The 23,169-nt window shown below is 46.0% G+C and overlaps 1 protein-coding gene across 1 annotated transcript in view; it reads right to left on the reverse strand.

Annotated features, from left to right (window-relative positions):
* Positions 1–1,926: 1,926 nt before the first annotated feature.
* Positions 1,927–23,169, reverse strand: part of LOC144173234 (uncharacterized) — a 147,917-nt gene continuing 126,674 nt past the window's right edge. Inside the window, exon 2 of the mRNA XM_077701730.1 lies at positions 1,927–4,110. Within this exon, the coding sequence (XP_077557856.1) occupies positions 3,723–4,110 (388 nt within the window). The 3' untranslated portion in view covers positions 1,927–3,722. The remainder of the gene's footprint in view (positions 4,111–23,169) is intronic.

Below are 23,169 nucleotides of genomic sequence, written 5' to 3' on the forward strand. Positions count from 1 at the left end.
AGAACTTATATGTACAGACTCCTTCCTGCTTAACATGTCATACTTTGGGCTAACCTAGTGCTCGGTGTCAGCACCTCGTACTAGTTGTTAAAGTAATACTTAACACCAACAGGACCCCCACTTTTATTAAATATTTTTTGCTTAAAACTCATCGCAAATGAATCTTGTGGGAGAAAAAGTGTTCAATCCTGCTTTACGTGCAGCGTTAACTGGAAGGAGTGTTCATGTTAAACATGGAGGCAGCTTCACAGCTCTTTATATAAAATCCAGAAGAGCAGAGTCCTCTTGAATGCAACACATCAAGTTGGCAGGCTGTTCTTTGTTGCGATTTGCACACTTCGCACTTGACGACCTAGCAAAAACACCATTCTTGTGCAGAATTATCGAATATTTATTTCGGTTAACAATGACAATTGGTCTACTCAGTTCTCTAGACAGCAAGCGCAAGGAACGTGGGCAACCGAAGGAAAACGGGATTAAAAGGTAGCTTTCCCCTTTTTTGTTCATTTCCGGTGTTCGTCATAACTGCGCGTTCCGCCTTGTTTATTACGGTTGTTTGATAATGAGTCACGACCTTACTAACCAGGAGCGAACGCTAGCCAACTTTTCCGCGGACGGACCAGTCTTAGAATACAACAATGCCTGGAGCTCAGTGCCAAACGCATTGAACCAACAACTCTTGCATATAATAATCCACGTGGGAGCCGTAAAAGTGCTGGATTAGAACAGCAACTTGCTGCCCCAGACCAACCGCTTAAAGTTAGCCGTTGATTGCAACAGGTCACGAGCCCCACAAGGACACACAGGAACGATTGGGGGGAAGAAGGTAGCAGGAACATTAAACCGGCCGAAACGCCGCCCACTTTATGACAGTTTTTGAATACCATTTAGTGACAATGTCCTGACTTATCATAATAAGTGAGTCTCCAAACGCACGGGTTCTTTGCTGCCTGATATTCCTCCACAGCCTGGCATAACTAGCCCCTTCAGGGATCTGTATTTCTTTTAGTACCACTTCAAAGCGCCATGTGACGGTGGCACTGACATCGCTGGCAACTGAACATCAAATAACTAAAGCGCACATCAAAACTAAACGCAAGCGTATTTAACAAAAATAAGACGCAACGAAGCGAAAACAACATAACAAAAATGAAACTGCGTCATGCGATAGCCGATGGCACCTCAAATTCCGGCGGTTCCCAAACTGGTTCGGAAGCTTACTGCTTCTAGGGTTTGTTCGCAAACGTCAGGAAGGTGTAGTTGCGCAGCGAGGGGCTCTAACATCCTCTCCGTCCCTGCCTAATCAACGAAGGGGCTTAGAAACATTAAATTGCTTGACTGTTGAAGGATACGTGCTCAAGGAGACGTGCCGGCACAAGTCTCAAACGGATGCCAAGCCTGTCAGGTGCTTTGAAACAAGGTCAACTCGCCAGCGCTGTTCCCCCTGCCTTCTTGACAGGAAGGAAAGATTGCAAGTTCGAGTGCGCAGAGACTCACACCAAGTGGGACTGCCGGACCAGACCTCGCCAACACATCTGATGTCCTGACAACGCGCGAACGCTAACAGTCTTTATATGAACCGATGGCAACCAGCTTAATGATGCGACAGGCTGCGTCAACATGCCGACTACACGCGTGTGGCTTCCGCCTTCATTATCGCACTGGCTGCGTGCAACTCGAGGGAACCGTGCGCTACTTTTTTCTCACATTGCATGCTAAAAGGCAGCGCAGACTGTTCTCACGGCAATATCCACCTTTCAAGCACGTGTTACGACCTGTTTGCTTGCGGCACGTGCGCATATGAACCTTCGATCGCGAACAGTCTGTAGATAAAGTGAGTTCTGCATCTTTTCAGTGGGGACTTGTTGTGAGTTCAGTGGGGACATAGAAAACGGACTTGTTTATGGGAAATAGGCCATAAAAACAAAATATTTGATTTAATAATTTCAACAAAATTGTATCGAAACAACCAATATGCATAAACAGACGTTAGTTTCTCCTGTTCAGATCCATAAAAGATGCTTTTTCACTGATTACAAATTGCATTGGAACGTTCGCTTCTATATACATTACACCCCAGAGGCAGTGTGGATTTTTGTTAAACGGGCGACGAAGACAAATTACGACTGTGTTCACTTTAAAAAAACTAGTTTTTTTGTAACTCACTTAACTTCATTTCAGTGCCTACGGACGGTTTATTGCAGGAAGACGTAAAAAAATATTAAAACATGAAGAAACATTCTCGCTACATTACACCAGACTGGCGTAATAGGAGAATACTTAAACAGAGTTGTCACCAAGTTAACTGAATGCTAGCATTCCAATGCGTTGTTCAAAATGAATTAGAGGGGCCCCAAAAATCAGAAAATTTTGTTTATCGAAAATTATATTTCTTGGTACCTGTCGAGAAAGGGGTTGGTGAGCCGCCACTGTTTGCGCTGTTTCCTTGATATCTCGCCTAGTTGTAGTTCGCTTGCGTTAAAATTGGCACCATTGTTAATGGGACAAATCGGCCTTTTGAATGAACCGTACCCGTACATTGAGTTAAAAAATCAGTGACATTCCCCTCTATGAAGTTGGATGACCAAAGGAGCTGTTTGTGGGTTACCGTAGTGACTGGATTGAGGTCTTCGGGGAACTACGGACAATGACACACCACACAAGCGACGGTTGACCCCAGACTCCTGCTAAACCGCGCCGTCGCGTAAGTGAAGTGTTCAGCGGGATTATAGCCCCGCCGACGTCTTGCGTTTTCCGTCTCGCGGTACTCGGGGTCCCGTCGGGCATCGCGCTTGCCCTTCACCTCGCAGCCCGATCGTCGTCGGTGGTCTTGTTCCGCCGCGTACGCTATTTGCTTCACTGGAAAACAAACAATGCGGGGGAGGCAGCTTACAAAGCGTCGCAAGGACGCGAAAAGAAATCTTCGGCAAAAAGAAAAAAAGAAAAAAAAAAGGGAAAACACGCTGGAGTTAAGTTATTACTGCTCAGCTATAATAAACTATCATAGCGATTTTTTTTGTAATATATAGAATTGTTCTTCCGGAACATTTGTACATGGTGCAGTGCCCAGAAACAAAGCTTGAGAAATAAGCTGCCAAATGCCAGGTTTTTCACAAACGCAGGTTTCTCACCTCGGTGAAAGGATACAACTGAACAACATTTGGTGAACATGTCAATGTCCTCTACAGTGCCCAACAAATAAAACCAGTTTCTTATTCATACTATGTGATCCGTAATTCAAGACCATAAAGGTTAGTGCACGTGGTCGGGGATATAGCAGAAATCGCGGCGGAATTAAGCAGCATTCAAAAAAGTCACCCGTCCGCACTCGACATCTTAGTTGTAACAAACAATGAAGAAGAGAGCAGGTGATGATTTCTGTGAAAACGAGGAGATGATGACAGAACTCTTGACACAAAGGGCTTGTCCTACGCGGGCACCTCAACTCCAGTTGGGCAGCTTTCTACGCGCTCGAGATACGCTCTCAGTACGCTGTCCCATTTCGTTATCAATTAACATTGCGCAGTTGTCGTAGCGGGATCGACACCACGCACGAGATGGCCAACTCGAGCAGCTTCAAAGAGACCCGGTAACTGGCTAGGCCCTCCACTTCCCGTCTAGCAACCGCGGTTCCCCACTGCAAGCGTTCCGTGACTAGAGTTCCTGTCGCCCCCTTCCACAGGGGAGCATTTCCGGGAACTCCGAGTGCTCGGCGTCTGCCCCTAGACGCCCTCCTGGGGCTGGTTGGACTTGGCGGGCCGACACTTGCTCTTGTAGATGAGGAACAGCGTGAACAGGGTGATGATAGCGCCCAGAGTGGCGGCGATGCGGAGGCCCGTCATGGGGTCGTAGGCCGCATAGTACTGCGCCCGCGCAGCCTCGGGCGTCAGCGTCGACGTGGTGTAGAGCACGCGCCCGCCTGCGTGGTACCAGTACGGCGACGGCGTCGAGGTCGTCGAGGTCGACAGCGGGTCGCTTCCGCCGCCGCTGCCGCTCGACGACACCGCCGCGAACGGGCTCGTGGGCAGCAGGCCGCCGCCCGTGTCCTGGTCGCCGACGCCCGTCCAGTTACTCGAGCCACTCGCGCCGTCCATCGGAGAACGAGCTCGCCTGCGTGCAGCGCGCACAAATGCCGCATTGAACACAGCCGACATCTTAACAGCAATACACAGTCCAGTCACTATGTCTTGCACAATAAAAAGAGGGATGGTCCCCATGCATACTGGTACGAGCTATCTCTCGTGCCAGTACAAGCTAATCGAGCAAGCGAATCGAGATTCAGGTCAACATTGCCGGAATTGCTCGCCAATAAGAGTGTAATTGGCGGCTGCCTGAGCTAATGTCTCCTCCTTCGTTGTGCAATTGACTCGGATAAGTCAGACAAAGTAGAGGTCAATAATGGTATGAATGACATTGTACATTTCTCTTCCACTCCCCGCGGAATCTGCGAGTTGTGAGGATTAGATTGCTCGCTAACGGAGATCCCAGCCTGAGAAACACGTCGCATAAACTTTTCGTTGTAACAATCCTGCAGGCGTGAGTGAGAACCCCAACCACTTTTCCGGGGTAAAACGAAACCAGCGAGGGGCACCAGACCCACGTTTTGAATTAGGGCTTAATTACACATCTCTTTCTCTTTCCACCCAATCCGGTGAGAAAGAACACTAGCTTCCCGCTTTCACAGTTGCTGAACCACATCCAAGCGTTCGCCTGATAAGGGTGGCATGCGTGGTGCGCGTAGAAAGCCCTTTCTACTCTCTGGCGACGTGACGACAACTGGCCGCATGTCGTTACTTGACAGGGCAATAAACTACCAGACTGGTAAGCCTAATTTAAAAATATAAATACCCCCTCCCACTTCAGTGCGTGTAAATGACTTCAGGTTGAGCAGAGGAACGAGCCCCACCCCGTTTTTTTCTTTTAATCTTAACAAACGACACGACACCAAAGCTGCTGACAGTTAACATTAAAAATTTAAGTTAACGATTCTTGAACACCATAACTTATAGTGCTCATCACATGCCACGTTTTATATGAGTTCCCACGCTGCTCGCCTGAAAGAAAGAACCTGTCGTCAGCACTGAGGAGCCTGGACTCTCGGCGGCCATTTTCGGCGGAGAAGGTTCTGTGTCCCTGGCATTCTCTGTCGTCCGCTCAGAAGGCGACTAAGGGACTCTTACGCTTCCTACGGGCGACGAACTTGAACTCCACACTATAGACTCAAAGCCTCCAGTGGCAATCACTGAACTGAACGTTTAGTGCTTCAGCGCTGGTGATAACTGTCTGCTTGCTCCAACTTTTCTTCCTTCTCTCCTTTCCCTTTTTTGCCTATTTTCCATTTCCCACTTGCAGGATAGCAAACTAGGCTCTAGCCAGGTCAACTTTCCTGCCTTCCTTCTACAACCTTCCTTCTTTCCTTCACATGCATGATTTAGAGATGCATTTTAAGTCAATACGCTAGCCTGTTAAAACCTCAAAGTGGACTGTAGGCAAAATTATTGTGGAGTTTGAGTTGGCATTTATTCAATACAAGCATTCCACAAGTAGTGTCTCGGGTGAAAGGCTAAATTCAATCAAACGACTGAGGAGGCCATGCCCCCCTTATTATAAGGCAAAGCAAAAACATAACCCAAATACTGAGGCCAAGATTAGTAGCACGTCAGCGATTACATCATTACGATGCTACTCTAACCGGTGCACAAGATTAAATTTAATTTATATTAGGTGCCCGCGGCGTATTTGTTTTAGATCCCCACTAAAACACAGACGCGTACATTATTTACTACACGCACACAGCGTAATTTATTAGGTCGGCTCGCTAAAGTTATTATGGAAAGCCTGTATGGGCCAGGATGGGTATAGTTTACGTGTTACCCGAACGGAATTGTAAGCTTGCATATTCACTGCGGCTGCCTGTCAAATGCAGCTCGTCGAGCCAGCTGCGACGATTTATCGATCCTGTTTTCTTTACCTCGGTGCCATTTTCATATTAGAGAACCCCTTGTATTTGCATCAAAAGCTGGTTACTGGGCGCATTCTGCTCTCGGTTTTGCGGGAAAAAAATCCAACATCCCTAAGAAATTGAACTTTTCCCTTTTGCTCACATTGAAGCTTAATGTGCGCAAAAATGGGCAATTTTTAAAATGCTTCTGTTACGTTCCTGAGAAAGACACCATTCGTCCAAAAGTGTGATCCTAATTTTAATAACAATCACTATGTCCCGATGACCGAGTGCGGCATACACAGTGCCAAGAGCGAAGTATGAACAAAAAGGAGCATTTATGGAGAAAACAATATTAAAAGTGGGATGGTACTGAAAATCACACTTATCGTAGTTATTACCATTCAAAGTATTATCGCCGTGTCGTTGGCGTCACTATCATCTGCACTACTATTACCTCAAACGCTTACGGTTTTGTCATCACCATCTCCATCGTCCCCACCCCCACCACCATTAACGATAATCATCCTCGTTTAAGCTCGCGATTATTATTTGGAAACCTACTGAATTGGTTTGTAGTTCATTCTGTATCGTTTAAGCCTCATTCATTCCAGGGGCACGGATGTTCTTACCACCGTATCAAAGTTCGCGCGCATGCAGGCGCGTCAATATTCAGTGAAGGTGGCGGGACGAACGAGACAGCCCTAATTTCTTCGCCTAATTTTTTTGTTTCCCTCCCCTTAGCTGTGGGAGAACCCGATGACCAGTATCATCCGGAAGTGTAACAACTACTGTCCTCCACAGTAAAAGCTAACCTCTAATCTCACGGGTTCTGGGAGAGCTATGGCCGGGCCCTCTCTACTGAAGATATTGCGGCACATAGGCTCGGACTAGCGCTGTCTAAGCAATGCAGCTCTCTCTGTCGCACAAGATACCGTCTTGTGGTTCCCACAGAGATTGTTTTGCAACGACAGATATTGCTGTTGTACGACACACATTTCTGTTGTGTTTTTCGACTGGGATATTTTTATTTGCTACTACAAAAATCAAGCATACATTTTTTTTTTCAATTAAAAGAACACTGCTATCACCAGTTATGCATTGATGTTCTGCCTCAAATATGCCCAATTTTTGTTTGCTCAACAATGTTCACAAGTATGAAGTATTTACCAGATATAGTGGTTTGGAAAAATCTTGCCTATATAACCTTCTCGTTTCAGAATATTTATAAGCTCTGAGAAAGCCGTCAACCGCGGTAAGGAGAAAAAGTGTTAATCTACATCTACGGAGGTGATTTGATAGAGGCTAGCCATATACAGCTTTACTCTTTCACATTTTATTCACTCTTTTACACCATTGACTGAAAGACATTCCTATAATTATAACTAATAATATATAAACACTTTAATAATTTACACAACCCTTCTTAAACATAATATTAACTAACGTCCGTACATCAGATATTACCTACCAGTCTTCTCCAAAATCATTACACAACAGCGTCAACAACGTATAGATTGACGTAGTACTGACAAGTAACTCATTATCGGGGATTTTCTAATACAACATTGTAGGCATCCCCGATGTGAAAGAATAAAAATATCCGTACGGAATTATCCGTTCCTCATCCTTATCAGGAACACCTTTGTGATTTTGTGTGGAGGCAGCATGATCGTACAGGAGCGATCGAGAGCGAGGCAGCCCTCTTGGTATTGGAGGGAGGTTGCGAGGCCGTGGGCGACGGATGAGTACTAATTGCAGATAAAAAAAATTGGGGCAGCTTCGCGCTAGTGACGCGAAAACTGGGAAAACAGCGAAGCTGGCGGCCCCACCCAGCTTATTCTTAGTTCGGCTAAGTTTATGCGTGGTTATGCTTGGAGACTCGGCCAAGTTTTCTGCGTTGAGTCGGGGTTAGCCCCCCAAAGAGCAATGAACCATCGGTCATTAGAGTATGCACAATTTACGCGTTCCCACCGGCTTTGCGGTTAAGCTCCAAGAGTAGAAGAGGGCGCAGCGGGACAAGTGTTTGCTCAAAGTTTTTGAACTCGTTCGGTGGCCACCGTTCGGCTTGTATGGTCTGGCGTGTGGGACGACAATTTATAGGTGGATTAACGTTATTGCTTCACGGCCTTTTGGCTTCTTTTATTTAGGCATTAATTATTTTCTTTGCATCTTCAAAACTGCACCACTCGTCGCAACAACCGGTAAACGAGCCACCCCGCGACCCGTTTCCAAAACCGTGCTTGCACCAGTTGTACCGTGCCTCCGACAGGTGGTGACACGAGTCCCGACCGAGCGCGGCGAGGCAAAGCTACGGTGCCGGCGCGAGCGATGAAGTCATCGCTCGGCGAGGTTTTCCTGTGCACGTTCGCCGGCCCAACCACCAGCTTAAACAGAATCGCGGTTAATAGGAAGAGCGAGGGCTACTTTTTATGAACACGAATGCATATCTTACAAGTCTAAAAGGAGAGTACGAACGTTGAAGAAGCGCAAAACATGGACACCCGTCAACCAGCTCTTTCGTTCCGTGTTGACGGTTGGCTTTGCCGCACGCACATTGTTCGTGCGCAACGGCACGCTTTACAGGACTCACGTTGGAGACATGGGGCAAGCACGACCAACCCGCGCAGGTGAATTTAGTTTCAGTGGTATTCTTTCAGAAATAAACACGAGCGTGCAATCCGCATGTATAGTAAAATGTTATCGTCATTCCGCTTCGTATTTTGGAATTTAAATCTGTCCGTAGAAATCACTTTCGTTCAGACAAGGAAGCGGCGCAACTGATCCGAAATTAGCGCGCCTTTAGCCATCTTAGCGCATCGTGGACGAACGTCTGGCGCCAAAGAAACTGACCGTCTACTGTGACTAAAGTCTTCAAAATAAGAAATAATCACCGCAATTTGAGTGGTATAATTTGGCTGGCTGAGCAACCTCCTCATATAAAATTCGAGAGCCCGCTCACACCTTATCCAGCTTCGCAGTATATAAAGCTCCACCCACGGCACTGCCTGCGAGGTCAACAGCGATTATGCGCGCGATTACACCCGTAAAGGGACAAAAAAAGGGCGAATTCGCATGAATTCATCTTAAAAGTATGGCCCGACACGCTTACTTAGATAAGAATATTGAGCACGTCAGCAGCTGATACGCAAACCAACCCGCAGAGTAACTTTCGGACCAACGCAAGGTAAAGCCACTGGTGCAAAATGCTGTAGGGCCGTAGTCTGAAACACCGGTTGAGGCGAAGCCGCCCATTGAACCTAGCAAGCTTGTCGGCGGCGTGGGGGATTAGCGGCCGCTCAGGAAGCACTGCCGGCCACCTGCTTAAGGTGTGCAAACGCTGCCGCTGGCAAGGGGAGAGCCGTGCGCTATATTTAACCCGAGACGGTCGATAATTTCCCTCCGGAAAAAAAGAAAGGCAAGAAGACCTGTTTGAATGCAGCCGTCCAGAGCGGCGGTGAAGATAGGGCCTGCGGCCGGAGACCCGCGAGGAGCGGATCGGAGCCTCGACACGCGATTCACGGGGGCTCGCCGGCACAAATGCGGCCCGTCTGGGCCCGTTCGAAAGAACAGTTGCATGCACCGCTGGGAACCGTAAGGTGAAGACAGAAAAGGACAAACGCGGGCCCGATGCCACTTCTAGTCGAAGACCGAAACTTGAGATACAGCTCACAGAAAAACCTTGTTCTTGCTCAAAATTTCCCAAGATGATAACGTTCTGAGACACTTTACTAAGGACATGAAGTGTAACTAACCCGCGTGTCTGAACTACTTGAAACATTCTGGCGCAGCCAAGAGGCACCTCTCTTATTCTTTCTCAAAATTTACCTTGATAGTAATGTTCTGAGGCATTATGACAAATTCATGAAGCAATAACTAACGTGCGTGTTCGAACTAAATGTCTCATTTGGGCGCAGCCAAGCGGCAGTTCACATTCCGAGGCTGCAACGTGACCTCAAATAAGATTTTGTTTAATTCTCTTAGTTTATTTCAGACATGCGAAATCTAGTTCCGATGCTACCGAAGAAATCCCACAGCTCTGCCAAGCCCAAGAAAATCGACAGGGTCAAAGGTGAGGCTGCGTGCGAGGTAAAAACATGCGTGAGCGATGATGGTGTTAGCTATGTCAGTGATGTAACGGGAATATTAGAATGAATATAACATATGACGCTTTGTTTCAATGTACCAGATAATCGACTTCGCTGAGAAGATGCGAAGCCAGAGCTAATGAGTGTAAGGAAAGTACGTACAATCACCAAATTAAATTGGTCCCCCTCAACCCTCTCTCTTTCTCACATATATGAGTACCAGAGTACCAGTTATCTCAGGTGTAAATCCTCCCCCTTTCTTCGTTCCTTCCTTTCTACAATATTTTGGAAAGGTCCATGCCTAAAAAACCGCAACCTGCCGCGGTAGCTCAGTGGCTATGGCGTTGTGCTGCTGATCACAAGAACGCGGGTTCGATTACCGGCTATGGCGGCCGCTTTTCTGTTGGAGGCGAAAAGCAAAAATGCCCGTGTTTTCGAGATTTAGGCGCACATTAAAGATCCCCAGGTGGTCAAAATTAACGCTGAGCCTTCCACTATGGCGCGACTCATCGCCTGTGTAGCGTCGGTGCGTTAAACCCTAAAATCAATCAATCAATAAAAAAAACAAAAAAAAAGACACCTTTCCGGGAAGCTCACGACTGAGATTATCTAATAACTGGTTTTTCCGCAGGTGCTGGTATCTGGTACCACGAGAATAACCTTTGTTGTTATCCCGTGTAAGAACACGGCAAATGTGAGCGAAATTGACATCATCATGCGCTCTACGTAGGCCGCTACGGCATCGTAGCGCAATGTCACGAGGTAGTCCACGCGACGATGTAAACTTCTCCGGCACACCCTCGTCCCAGCCTTTTTCTCTTTTGGTCGACGGTGCACGTAACTGCGGCCGAAACGCTGCGGTTAGAGGGCCGCAGAGAACCTGGCCGGGCTGGTCCGGAGATTAGGTTCGCCGGCTGCACGCGACCTGCCTGCAGCCCAGGTCGTGATTAAGAGCCGCTCCCAGCAATTGAAAGGCCCTTTAGCGCTTAGCGATGCCACCGGAACGTCTCCACGCCATGCTGCGTGACTCCTTCCCCTGAGGCATTAGGGTGAGGTTGCAGCGTGCGAGCGCTCATTTTAAAGTGAAGCGGGGGTGACAAGAGAATTCACACCACGGTTTCTGCACGGCATGCAGTTTTTACCCTATAATTTGAACTTGAAAATGTTGTTTTTGTGCAGGCGGGCTTTTCCCGCTTATTCTCGCAGACATGCTGTTTTTGTGGAGCTATCTGGGGCGGCCTTTCTGCATCTGCACTCGAGAGGCACATCGGAAATCACTACAGACACTGTTTTAAACTTCCTGTGAATTGACATACTGTACATTATTATTGTCTTTATCTTCTTCGAAGGCCTAGGGATACCTATTGGACGAAATCATAGAACGATAACAACAAGGAAATTGAGGGTCATTTGATAAGCGTAAGTTCGAGTAGAGTTCGTAATGCCGTTTTAATTTTTATTTTTATCAGTTTAACCATCACATCGGGATCAACGGATGGACGTTGAACTTGGCGTCGTTCACGTTGTTGTGTAGCTGGATGAGTGGGACTCTGAGCATTGATATCGATCAAAGTACTTGCTCCTTTCGTTCTCGGAAGCTACTGCAAGAAACTAAGGAAACTGACGCGATGCACTGCGCAAACACAATTAGATGGGGCCACATAAGCCGGAGCCCCGTAGGTGAGTACCGGAAAGATGCAGCTGTTATACTCTTTTCTCTTCAGGGAGAGTGGTAGGCTGCCATTAAATATCCTGCCTGCCTGCCGAATGCACTCCACCCTATTATTATCCTTCTAATTACCTCTGCCTCATTTTTGGGATCCGGGGTCACTTAACTTTAACTTTAACTTAAGCCTGGTTATGTGCACTGCAGGACGAAAGCCTCCCCCAAAGATTTGCAGCCACGCCTATCAAGTGCTTGAAGGCCGATAGTGTCGTTGTGTTTTTGTGCCTTGTGTTCGCAATGCAAGGTTAGCCTCCCTTGTACATATTATGCTTACTTGCTCTTGTCTTGCTTTTACTGTTTTTTGCCTTCCCTTACGCTATGCCCCATACGGGGGCCTGTAAGGTTCTTGTAAATAAATAAATAATTGGGAGCTTTTTAGCAAATGTGCTCAACCGGGGTTGCTAAATCCTTGTCTGGTGAGGAAATGCTGTTAGCGTTTCGGGGAGACTTACCTAGCATGGTTGAACCTATCTAGTACAGCCTCTTGTGGTATCCGACGGCGTTTTACAACGCACCAGGCAGCATTTCGAACCTGGTACAGCGCTCTAGAGGCGTAGCATGAAAGATGCATAGAGCGCGCAAGGAGAGCGGTAACGCTTCCCCATGCGCCTTCTTCTGCCCCAAAAAGCCTTTTTTTTTTTTTTTTGATGATGCGACAAGATGCGACAAGACAAGATCCCGGGGTCACTACTTGGCCTAAATAGATATGCTCGCTTACCACTTCCTCTGCCTCGCCACCTATCTGAAATCCGTGGACGCTCACTAAAAGGGTTCGACTTAAATTGAGGATGACTCGGCGAGAAATCGGACGGAATATGGTAGGTGTAATGTTAAGGGACAAGAAGAGAGCGGAGTGGGTCGGGAAACAAACACGTGTTAAGGACATATAAGTAGAAATTAATCAGAGGAAATGGGTGTGGGAAAGGCATGCAATGCGAAGGCAAGATAACCGTTGTCATTAAGGACAACAGAGCAAATCCTCAGACAAGACAAGCGTGGCAGGGGGAGGCAGAAAGTTAGGTGGGCAAATGAGATCAAGAAGTTTGCTGGGATAAACTGGTCGCAGTTTACACAGGACCGGGATAATCGGAGTTCTATGTGAGAGGAATTTGCCCTGCAGTGGACGTAGACAAGAAGAAGGAGAAGAAGAGGAAGGAATTTTTCTAATTTTCCTCGAGTAATAGACCTAGGAAGTAATCTCTTTCTGTTTAACGACTGATGTTGGGTATGCGCCATAAGGAAAAACAACAACAAGCGGCGATACATTATCCAGCCTCCTCTCCATACTGTCTTTCTCAATGCGTCCTGTGCAGCTACCGCCCTCTCCACACTCTTAATCTGGTTCCATATATGTTCCAGTTAAAAAGGGTGATCCATATATTTTATGTGGATCCGAACGAAAGAATAACTGGAACGAGGCATATAGGTGGATCTTATCTGGAACCGTCAGCTTGTTTTCTTTATGTTCGTGGTTTTTATATGGAACCGAAGAAATGGGGTCATGCGATGTCGGCGGTTCCGGTTACTGTTCCACTTATGTCCCAGTAAACCTTTGGGGAGAGTGCGTTTGTATATTTTTTGCTCGTGTCTTGTTCCACATAACTCGTGCACGGCAGTGAAGTATGCACTCTTTCATGCATCAACTGGAACAAGGAACCGCATATATATTAGGTGCTTCTTGACCCAAGATGCACGGGCGCGTTTAATATACACGCTCACACCCCACATAAAATTTAATGAACTTCGCCGACATCTATGATACTGTCTTGCAGCAGTTAGCTTTCATAATACGGCTAAGCTGTAGTTTTAGTGAAGTCCTTTGACAGAAAACGAAATCCCACTTTTTTGTCAACGCCGTACAAAGCATTAAATGTCGAGAGGAGGATATCTTAGGCAAAAGAAGAAATTGCAGGAACCCGTTTCCAGGTGTTCTGCGGCACCCAAACCGCTTTCGTGAACATCGTCTTTTTCTAATTTGAGGCGTCAAGTAAATCACCAGTGACTTCAATTTGAGAAGGACTAGACGTCTTCCCTTTCCCCATATGCCGTTCGGGCAAAGCCATAGCTGCTATAGTGCTGAAGAATTCGTGGTGCTTTTGTGAACATCTTCATTATGAAATACTTGTTGAGGCCATTACATTTTATGCATTTGGTTTACAAAGCGTCGCAGAAACGGCAGTTTTTGTTCAACACTCAGTCATCATCTCGCTGTGGTGTAGTACGCGCTCAATGGTACTTAGTCCACGTTACTTATGTTGTGATGGGGTACATACATAATGGTAACCGACTGCGTCACATTTTACACCACACACATCATGCTACGCATGCAGTTATATGCTTAGAAGTTAGTTTTTGTATTTTGTCTCGTCCCGGCTAGTAATTTTCACAAGCAAAAACGAAAGCCTCTTTGCAGGAGGAGAATGACACGAAAGCCGGAGAACTAAATCTACCCCGCGGCATCTGCCTTACATTCTATATATTTATATTTAAATGGCATTCTTATATCAAATTATGCATTGCAGTATCGCGAAAATTCGCAGTGTTACCCTAATGTTGTTACTTGCCGTAGTAATTCAAGCTCACCGAATGACCTGCCCTCTCCTGCTGGTCCCCCCGTTGCTCTTTTCCTGCACTATTGGTGTTCATGAAGAAAAACTGCTGGAAAACGGGCAGATGTATTATTACTCGCTAATTAGCGCGTAATCACACTGGATTCACTATGCGGAAGTAGTTTTCTATAACGTGGGTATCAAAGAGCGCCGAAGTATATATTATTGGTATTGGAAAGACTTGTCAAGAGAACGCAGTCAATAAAGAAGCGTCGTTTTGTTTTCACTGCAAAGAAAGAAATAAAGCTGTCATCAAAGTTTATGCACACATACCGCACGCGCTCACGGACCGCGGAGAGAAACTTTAGCCCGACTAACGTGTTAAATTGGCTATTATCTGAGCTCTTTGTTCCAGCCTCAGAGCAGCGTAGACGTCCGCTTAGAGGCCTACTCCCATTTTCGGAAGCAAATATAAGCGACCAAGGGTGCCGAGCTTGTGATCTCTTCCGCGGACTGGTCACTGGCCACGGCGTGCATCGCCAAAGGCACGGAGGAAGAAAACGTTCGCCGAAACGATTACGAAACGACCGCCACTTCAGTGCGGCATGCCGTGCGCATGCGTTGACAGCATGGAGGAAAGAATACAAGGCAACGCCGCTTGCGTTGATGCATGGTATAGTGGGACGGCAACGGGTACAACGACGATGAGGGAAAAACGCGATAGCGTGAACACTTTTAACGACAGCAGCGCCCCTACTTCTCAACGTTTACGGAAGCTAGTTTTCGTTCGTCCGCATGCAGCGCCACCAGTGGCCTTCTATAGCGGTTTTCTCGATTGCTCGCGTTATGCGCCTGATGCGCCTGATGTACTAAATGAACTGTCGGTCAGACTGGCGGGAACGGTTACCAGTTTAGTTGTGGCGTGAAACTGCGGATTTCTTCATTTCCTCGGGCTGTATTTACTGTTCGACGAAGTGAAGTTTTGCCTGGAGGAGCAAAAAAGGTCAGTGCTGCTTATTTATGTTCTGGTAACGGTTGTTGTTCTTTGACTTGTTCATCACTGCGTCCGATAAACGTGCCGCTCCGCTTCCTGTTCGATGCGAGAAACGTTTGGGGCCGTTATTCACTTAAGCTTGTGTGTTGTGGGTTAGAGTCGGCTTGACATTCCTGACTGCGTACGTTAGCTAGTGCTATTTAGAAAGTGGCTGGTGCGCGCATTTCTCGAGTCTGCATGTCCCCTTATGGTGTGGTGTTGCTTAGTTGTATATTGACGGTTGCTGTACGGGAAAGAAATGCGAACAACGGAGCGCACAGCCTGCGACGCATGCCGCACCGCCTAGCTGCACTGTCAGTAAACTGCGCGCATGCGTAGTTCTTTCACACCGTTGGAGGGTGTGGCCTACTATTAGGGAAATGCTTGATAAAGAAGCGACGCCGGTCATTCATTTTGAGGCGTCTTTTATGCTCTGCCGCCACTGAGCATCCTGTTATCTCTACATTCGGAGCCAAGCACGCAGCAGGCGGATTGCAGACAGCATGATGCCCTTCAACGATCATCCTGCTCAGTGGCGACGCAGCGTGAAAAGGCGCCTCAAAATAAAGGACAGGCGTCGCTTCTTGATCAAGCATCTCCCATAAATACAGGCAACACTCTCAAACTCTCTTGAAGAAGTGCGCATGCGCGCAGTTTGCTAACTTTGTAGCCAGACGGTGCAGCATGCGTCGGAGGCTGTGCGCTCCGTTGTTCGCATTTCTTTTAATTCCCCCCTGTACCTGTCAGCCGTACTGAATCTTCTCGGGTTAGTCGCACGCTATTGTCTCACGCGCACACACTGCACAACATGTTTGTCGGAGCGTCTGTCTTTAGACTTATCGGTATTTTCAAACTTCCGTGTTAATTGCGTTGTGTTGGTCTTCTGAGAGCCATAAATTTACTGTGCTAATCACGCTATTCCGCCTAATGTTGATGTGCGTTCAAGGCGTTGGCGGCAGCACTGCTTACGTTTATCTGTGCTGTGTGTGTAGTTGTTCCTTGTTTCTCCCAATGCCTTCGATGAATTCAGATGGTCTATTTACACTAGTAAACGTTAGTTGGCTCCCTGACGTGTAGTGAAATGCAAGGTAAAGGTGTTGTCTGAGCAGTAGCGTTGTAACAAAACGTTCCTTTTGTGGAGGGGAAGGCAAGTGGAAACACGCAGTAAGTGTAGTGCCGTTTCTATGCTGTCAGTGTCAGTGGTAACCTGAGACCTCAGAATAATTACCCATAAAACTCACGTGTGGACTATAAGAAGTTTTAACGTCTCAAAGTAAGTTTAAAAATTATCCATTCCTGCCAGTTTATGCTATCAATGTCAGTGGCAGCTCGAGAGTTGGAATAATTTTCAAAACGCTCGGGTGCAAAGTTGTTGCATCATGATGTGCACCAAACATTAATCAATTTCTGTTCTCCTTTGAACGTAGAAATTATACTGCAAAAGCAGATTGCTACATTATGTATTCATACTCTATGACCTGTTCAGAAAGAGTATATGGCTGACTGTGGAGACATTTGGCCCTCCACTGATAGGTTGCGACAAATGTTTGTGTTCCTCTGCAAAAAAAAAAAATGAAAACAAATTATTTCCTTTCTTTACATGCTCCTGCGAAGTCATGGCTGTGGCATTCACTGGCTGAAGACATCTTTGGCATGCTGAAGGGTCGTCGGGGAGAGTGTGGCGGATTATTAATGCCCTGTGGAGCTCATAAGCCACAAAAGAGTACTTTTTGAGTTGTGCATATTGTGCAGATATTCACAAGTTCGCATAGACCAAGGACAGGTGAGCTTTAAAGTATGTTCAAATATTTTCATATCTCAAATGGTTTAGCAAGGAAAGATTACCAGGGCTTCCGCTGTAAAAAAGACATTCTACTTTTGTGGAACGAATCAGACATTGTTAAATATTTTCTCGTGCTCCCTGGGTAAAGCAAGGCATAAATTTATTCTCTGGTAGTTTTGTACTGTTTATTTTCTAGGCAATAGGGCGACGATAGACCTAAAACAGTGGTACAAGGAATGCATATGGCCATTTTAATTGTATTTGGACCCATTCTTGGAAGTGTATCATCAGAAGGCAACACATGAAGCTCTTGCACGGGATGAAATCATTGCATTCTACAAGTAAGTACGCACTGCCATTTTTGGGTCTTTCATGGCGCGTTTTTAGGTAGTTTCTTTATAACTAATGGTTTGAAACTTATTTTCAGTGACAGCTTGGCCTGTGGCTCAAGGTGACAGTAGGAGCTTTTCGGAACACGTTAGCGAAACGTTCCTGGAAGTGCACGTTGAGACGGCCCTGACATAAACACCCGGGTCTTAATTTTGGTTGGGTAAGCTGGCATTTTGTTTTTGCGAGACTCAATTTCTGGGTCTGTTCGTCCTAATAAAATCTCAGTGTTAAGAAGTTATCGTGAATGCCAATATTGGCCATTGTGTTCACATTCCGCCTATTACGGATGCTCCAACAGTGGCCAAAAAAAACACTATTTTGTATTTTAGTTTTGTAAATATTTAGCTTTTACACCTTGAGAGTTGTTGTGATTTGCCAGCACCACGGACACGCCCAACGTGGTTGCTGCTACAACAGTACGGTGGCAACTGAGGATTTAAATGTCCCGCTTTTAATACGCCCGTAGCACCAATAATACTCCCAAATACGGGCGTAGCATGAGTAATGCTTGCATTGGATTTTGACAGTTGGTTAAATAAGGGGTAATTTTTTTAAAGGGAATTGTTTAGAGCACAGAAAGTGACGTCTGCAAGAAAATGTGCTATAGTAGCGATTTATAAGAAAATTGTGCAACAGCCTAGTTCAGCATTAGTCAGCTCAACTTCTGCCTCATACCACTACGAACCATGGAGATAATACATATCGAGAGGGAAATATTTTAGGGGGAACTAATTCCAAAAAAAGAATTTTTGCCACAGTGCGATATTTATGATTTCCTATGACTGGCCATTTATTTCTTTGTGGTAGAAACATCGTTTAGCTGTAAGTTATAATAAGCCAGTTTCACTACAGCATTCTAGGGAGCACATTATACAGTACAGAGAACATTTTTTGCAGAGAGAAGGTGTGTAAAATATAATGCCGAAAGGTGATTATAGTCATTATTATTTGATCAATAAACGAAACCTCTCAAGGATAAAAAAAAAAACCTTATATTCAGGATACCGAATCAGCAAAGTTGGATACTTTCCAGAATCAGGGCAATTACATTGATTGTCTGTGGTGATATTTTTTAGCGCACTTTCACCTTTAGCAGCACTCCCAGAAAAAACCCAAGAAATCACTGATTTTAAATCCATTACTGTGTTATGAAAGGGACTGAGCAACTCGCTCATTTAAAGCAACCATGTAACAAAATTTTCTTGTTTCCTTGAAGGTACATGAGGTGAGCAGTAAGTCTTCTCGAGGCCCGGTTATTCTGAGAAGGGACTGGCGGCATCAATATTGCCCGCAAGAAACACATCACGGATTCGCCGCCTGCATTGTCACTTCAGGATGTGGTCATCCTCTTCGCCGCATATGTCATCTTTTTCATCGTGTCATCATGTTCATATGGTTGTGTGCCTTTGGAGAGTTCTTGGGACTTTTGCAGGGAGTTCTTGGAAAGCATGAGAAGTTTGACAGTGGCCTGGTGTCATTTAAGTTGGAGTCTCTGTTGAAATACTTGAAGTGTTCAGCTCTACTTGGGATTTTAAATTATTGGTAGAGGTTAAAGTATCTCTTGAAAGGCATGATGGAGGTCAGATGAAAGGCATGAAGGGGGTGAAATCAGATGAAGAGGTTTAAGTTTCATGAAACATGCAAGTTTCATGTCAACTGAACACTGAAGTCGTGGCTTATTTTTCATCATTGGCACAATGCGCAGACTGCCTTTGAATCTATAGTGGGTGTTAATGTAGTTCATGGCACCGCATTGTAACGTCCTTATTATTCAAGTGTAGCTCATGAGATTTTTTTCATGGCAGTGCTGCTGCTGATGCAAAAGTGACAGTGATTATTTACGCAGATGGCTTCCGCCTTCATTGATAAATTTTAGTACCGGATATGAACTGACACCCATGACCTAGAAGAATTGAAAATGTGCGTATTTGGCTTGAACAAGTTTTCTTCTTTGAACAAAGCTGCATTTCTTGCTTGGCAGAAGCAGGGCTTTGGTCACAATTACACTGATAGCAAGACGGGAGGGTTTTTATAGCACGCAACTGTGAATTTCACCTAAGGTAAAATGTTGAGGCTGGAAAAAATGCTTTCAAGTCTGCTTTGTAAAACTCGTCACCTGTATGATTCAACGCTGGCTTGTTTGCTTCTTAAATGGACCCAGAAAAGCCTTCTGTAAAAGTTACAAAAGGCCTGTATTGTCACGTAGCACCAATATAGCGATGCAATGCCGTTGGAATTATTGATCTACATTCAGTATTAGCTGCGCCAGAAGCAATTAAATGCACCTCTCCCCACTTGCCGATCGACTCCTCCTCCCTCTCTGCCTCCTTCAAAGCAGCTAGCTACATTCCTGTGCCTAGGCTTGCGTCAATCACTGCGGACCCGCCTTTGCCGCCTTTGCCTCGGGATCGCGCAGGAAGGAGGAAGAGCAGCCGGAAGCCAATGACAGTGACGCCGTCGGCAGCCGACCTTGCCGGCGATCGGGCGAATCAGGGGGCGCCTTCGTCGTTGCGTCAGCAGCGATCGCCGTTGCGTCACCCGCGGTCGCCGTTGCGTCACCCGCGGTCGGCTCGCTGCGGCGTCGCGCTCATCGGCTGAGAAAGGCGATCTTCAAAAATTGTTTACAAATTATCTGTACAACGTATGGGGCTCACACTTGGCTCAAAAATCCCCCGTTATGGGTTCTACCACCTGAATGCATTTGATTGCCACCTTCACAAAGCTTTTCGGGGTCCCTTTAAGGATGTCTGACTTGTTCCCGCTTGAATTGATGACGTATATAATTAGTCTGCTTGTTAAATTTTAATCTGTGTAACATGCATCCAGCTACCTGGTTTGCAAAATTATATAAGATTCACGCTGGGTTTTGTGAGATTTCTTGGGATGAATTATTTTAAACAACTACAAATTGTTTGGGCAAGTAACGTGCCTTAAGTCAGGCCTTTTCAGGACGCTCATAAAGTCTATTTTGCCTACAAATAGCTTGATGTTACACTTACGTCTGGTGTCAGGAAACTACTATCTTTAATAATCATGTTCTAATGGTGGCATACTGCCACATGTGACCTCTCGTGTCAAAATGTTTTATCGTTAATCTTGGCTCGAGCGTTGTTTTCCTAAACTCTTGCACTGCACTGTTGTAGGTTTGTGATAATACAACCGTGTATGACTTGTTTTTAGGCCTTTCCCTACAATTTAATAGCAAACTGCATTTTCCCAAACAGTTATACGTAAACATAGTATGGCAAGCGCAATGAGTCATTCCGCCTTTTAATTACCTTGGTTGATCTGATAAGACAGAATATTTGATGATCACTGTTGTATAATGTCTGTGTCAGTGCCGCGGTAGACGCACACGTCTATTTATTTGTGAAGCAGTTGCCCCTAATACCGTCTTTATTAACCATGTTTTTGAGTAAAGGTGAATATTTGAAAATGCCACTTGGAGCCTAGTGTTATCGTTATGGTATTTATTCCTTGTACGTTGGTCATTTTCTGTGCAATTTAAAATAGACAGCTATTCAAATCTGAAATGTATGCATACTAACACCCAATAAAGTTGTACAGTATATTGAGAAGCAGTGTATGAGTCATAATAGTTGGTTTCGTGCGTATTTTAATGCAAGTATATTGTTTTACATGCAGCTGAAAGTCAGAAGAGGATTCTGCGGGTGAAGCCAAAGACTGTGTGCCGCTCTAGGTGCCTCAGACCAACTTTTATATAGAACTGTGCTCCGATAGGCAACTGTTGGGAACTGTCAGGGACCACACTGCTCCCGTGGTTTCTGCTTTCCAATTGTTGGTATCACTGCGGGTCATATATCAAGGCTGTGTTAAAATGGTGCTTGCGGTTTCCTGCTGATACCAATGCATCCGCCAGCCTGGCATATGACCTCGGTGTATACCGACAGGAAAGCAGAAATATTGGAAAAGTGGAGTCCCATAGACAGCTTCCCAATGCCTATAGGAACACCGTTTTATATAAACAGCTGGCCTGAAGGTACCTGGAACGGCGCACCGGATAAATTCCATAATCATTTTACATGGATCTATGTTCCAGTAACTTAAACTACCCTTTTATTTGGAACAGTGATCCGCATACTTTTATTTGGAACACCGATCCACATAATTTAGTTGCAAAAATATGTGAGGCACTGTTCCACTTAATTTTCAGGATATGTGGAACACAGTTCCAAATATATAACTGGAACTTTTTTGCAAAAAAGTTCCAGTTACTAAGTGGATCTTACGTGGAACCAGATTAAGAGTGCATGGGCACATACTGCCGGCGTTCTGTCTGATGCCCCTGGAGAACGCGCTGCCCAGCAACACTCTTTCTTGGTTTCACGGCATTCTTTCGCTCTATAACTTTGATTGACAAGCTTCCCACTTCGGCCGACGCAATTTTACTAGGTGGGGCACCTAACGGTCTCCTACTCAAAAGCAAACCTACAAAAGGAAGCGAGAAGTAATATTATTTCCACCGCTGTGTGCGATGATTCATCCAGAATAACTGTGTTTTGACGCGAAATCAAACAAATACTGCCACCCTGAGCGTATGTTGAGTGGCGGTGAGCTGACCAAACCTCGTGAAACTTTTGACGACATCCAAGAAAGCACTTGCATAGGTAGTGGCAGGCGGTCACTTGACGATAGGGCTCGCAAGGCCACCATGGGTGGCTGCGGAGGTTGGACCAGCCGTTTCCCCGATGAGCCGGTTCCGAAAGCGCACGGTTAATTAGCGACAACACGGCTGGCGGCGCGGGCGCGTCAAGGGAAGATGAGAGAGGAGGATGGAGATGGAGGATGAGGAGGAGGGCGGAGTGTAGTCCCTCTCGAAGTGTAGTGCTTTCTGCGGTAAGAGAACGGTACGGGGGGCCTTCATTAGGGATGCGCGAAAAAGGCCCGTCCGTCGGCGGCAGACCTCGGGTACAGCTGTTCGTGTTTGTCTGGGGCGACCGGCCTGGGCAGGCAGGCCCTTTCGGTCCGCCCCTCGCGGATCAATGGGAGAGGGAGAAGTGTTTCCAAGCGCCGAGTGTGCTCCGGGAATACTTTTACGGCCACTCGTCTCGAGGGGGAAAAAGAGGGTGGAAACTGAAAACGCAAAAAAAAAAAAAAAAAAAACTGCGAAGACAGCATCTCTCTCGACGCGCAGAGAATTTATAACAAAAATGCAAACGCTGGGCCTGACAGCACCTGCTGTGCGAGTGGAGAAGAGATGGGCCGTCTAATGCAAGCCCTTGCCCTTTTTTGTGGACTCTTGTAGGTATTTTCTTTATTCTTTCTTACGGAAGTTCAGGGGTATATCCCGAATCACGCTGTCAGGTTAATTGAAAAAGAAAATAACGGTCAATGGAACGTGAACTGTGTCGTTCGCGCGGGTTTTAAAGAATGGACAGCACTGTTGACGATTTAACCTTGTAGGCGACGATTGTTATAAGTTTCGGGCATCACAAATAGTGTTCTTGATTTCTGGCGCATATATTTGCATAATGTTTCGAGCATTAACGTAGCACGATTGTAAACCGGAAACGCTTATTTCAGACGCACGTTGACGTCTCGACACTAATCTTATTAGCAGCAGCAGCGTAGTTACAGTGTTCTCTCTAAAGAAGTGGACGGTGGGGTAAAGGGGAGCAGGGTTTAGTTATGTAAATGG

Source organism: Haemaphysalis longicornis, unplaced genomic scaffold (assembly GCF_048455015.1).
Source record: "Haemaphysalis longicornis isolate Haplotype H1 unplaced genomic scaffold, Haemaphysalis longicornis Haplotype H1 scaffold_3, whole genome shotgun sequence".
Lineage (NCBI taxonomy): Eukaryota > Metazoa > Arthropoda > Arachnida > Ixodida > Ixodidae > Haemaphysalis > Haemaphysalis longicornis.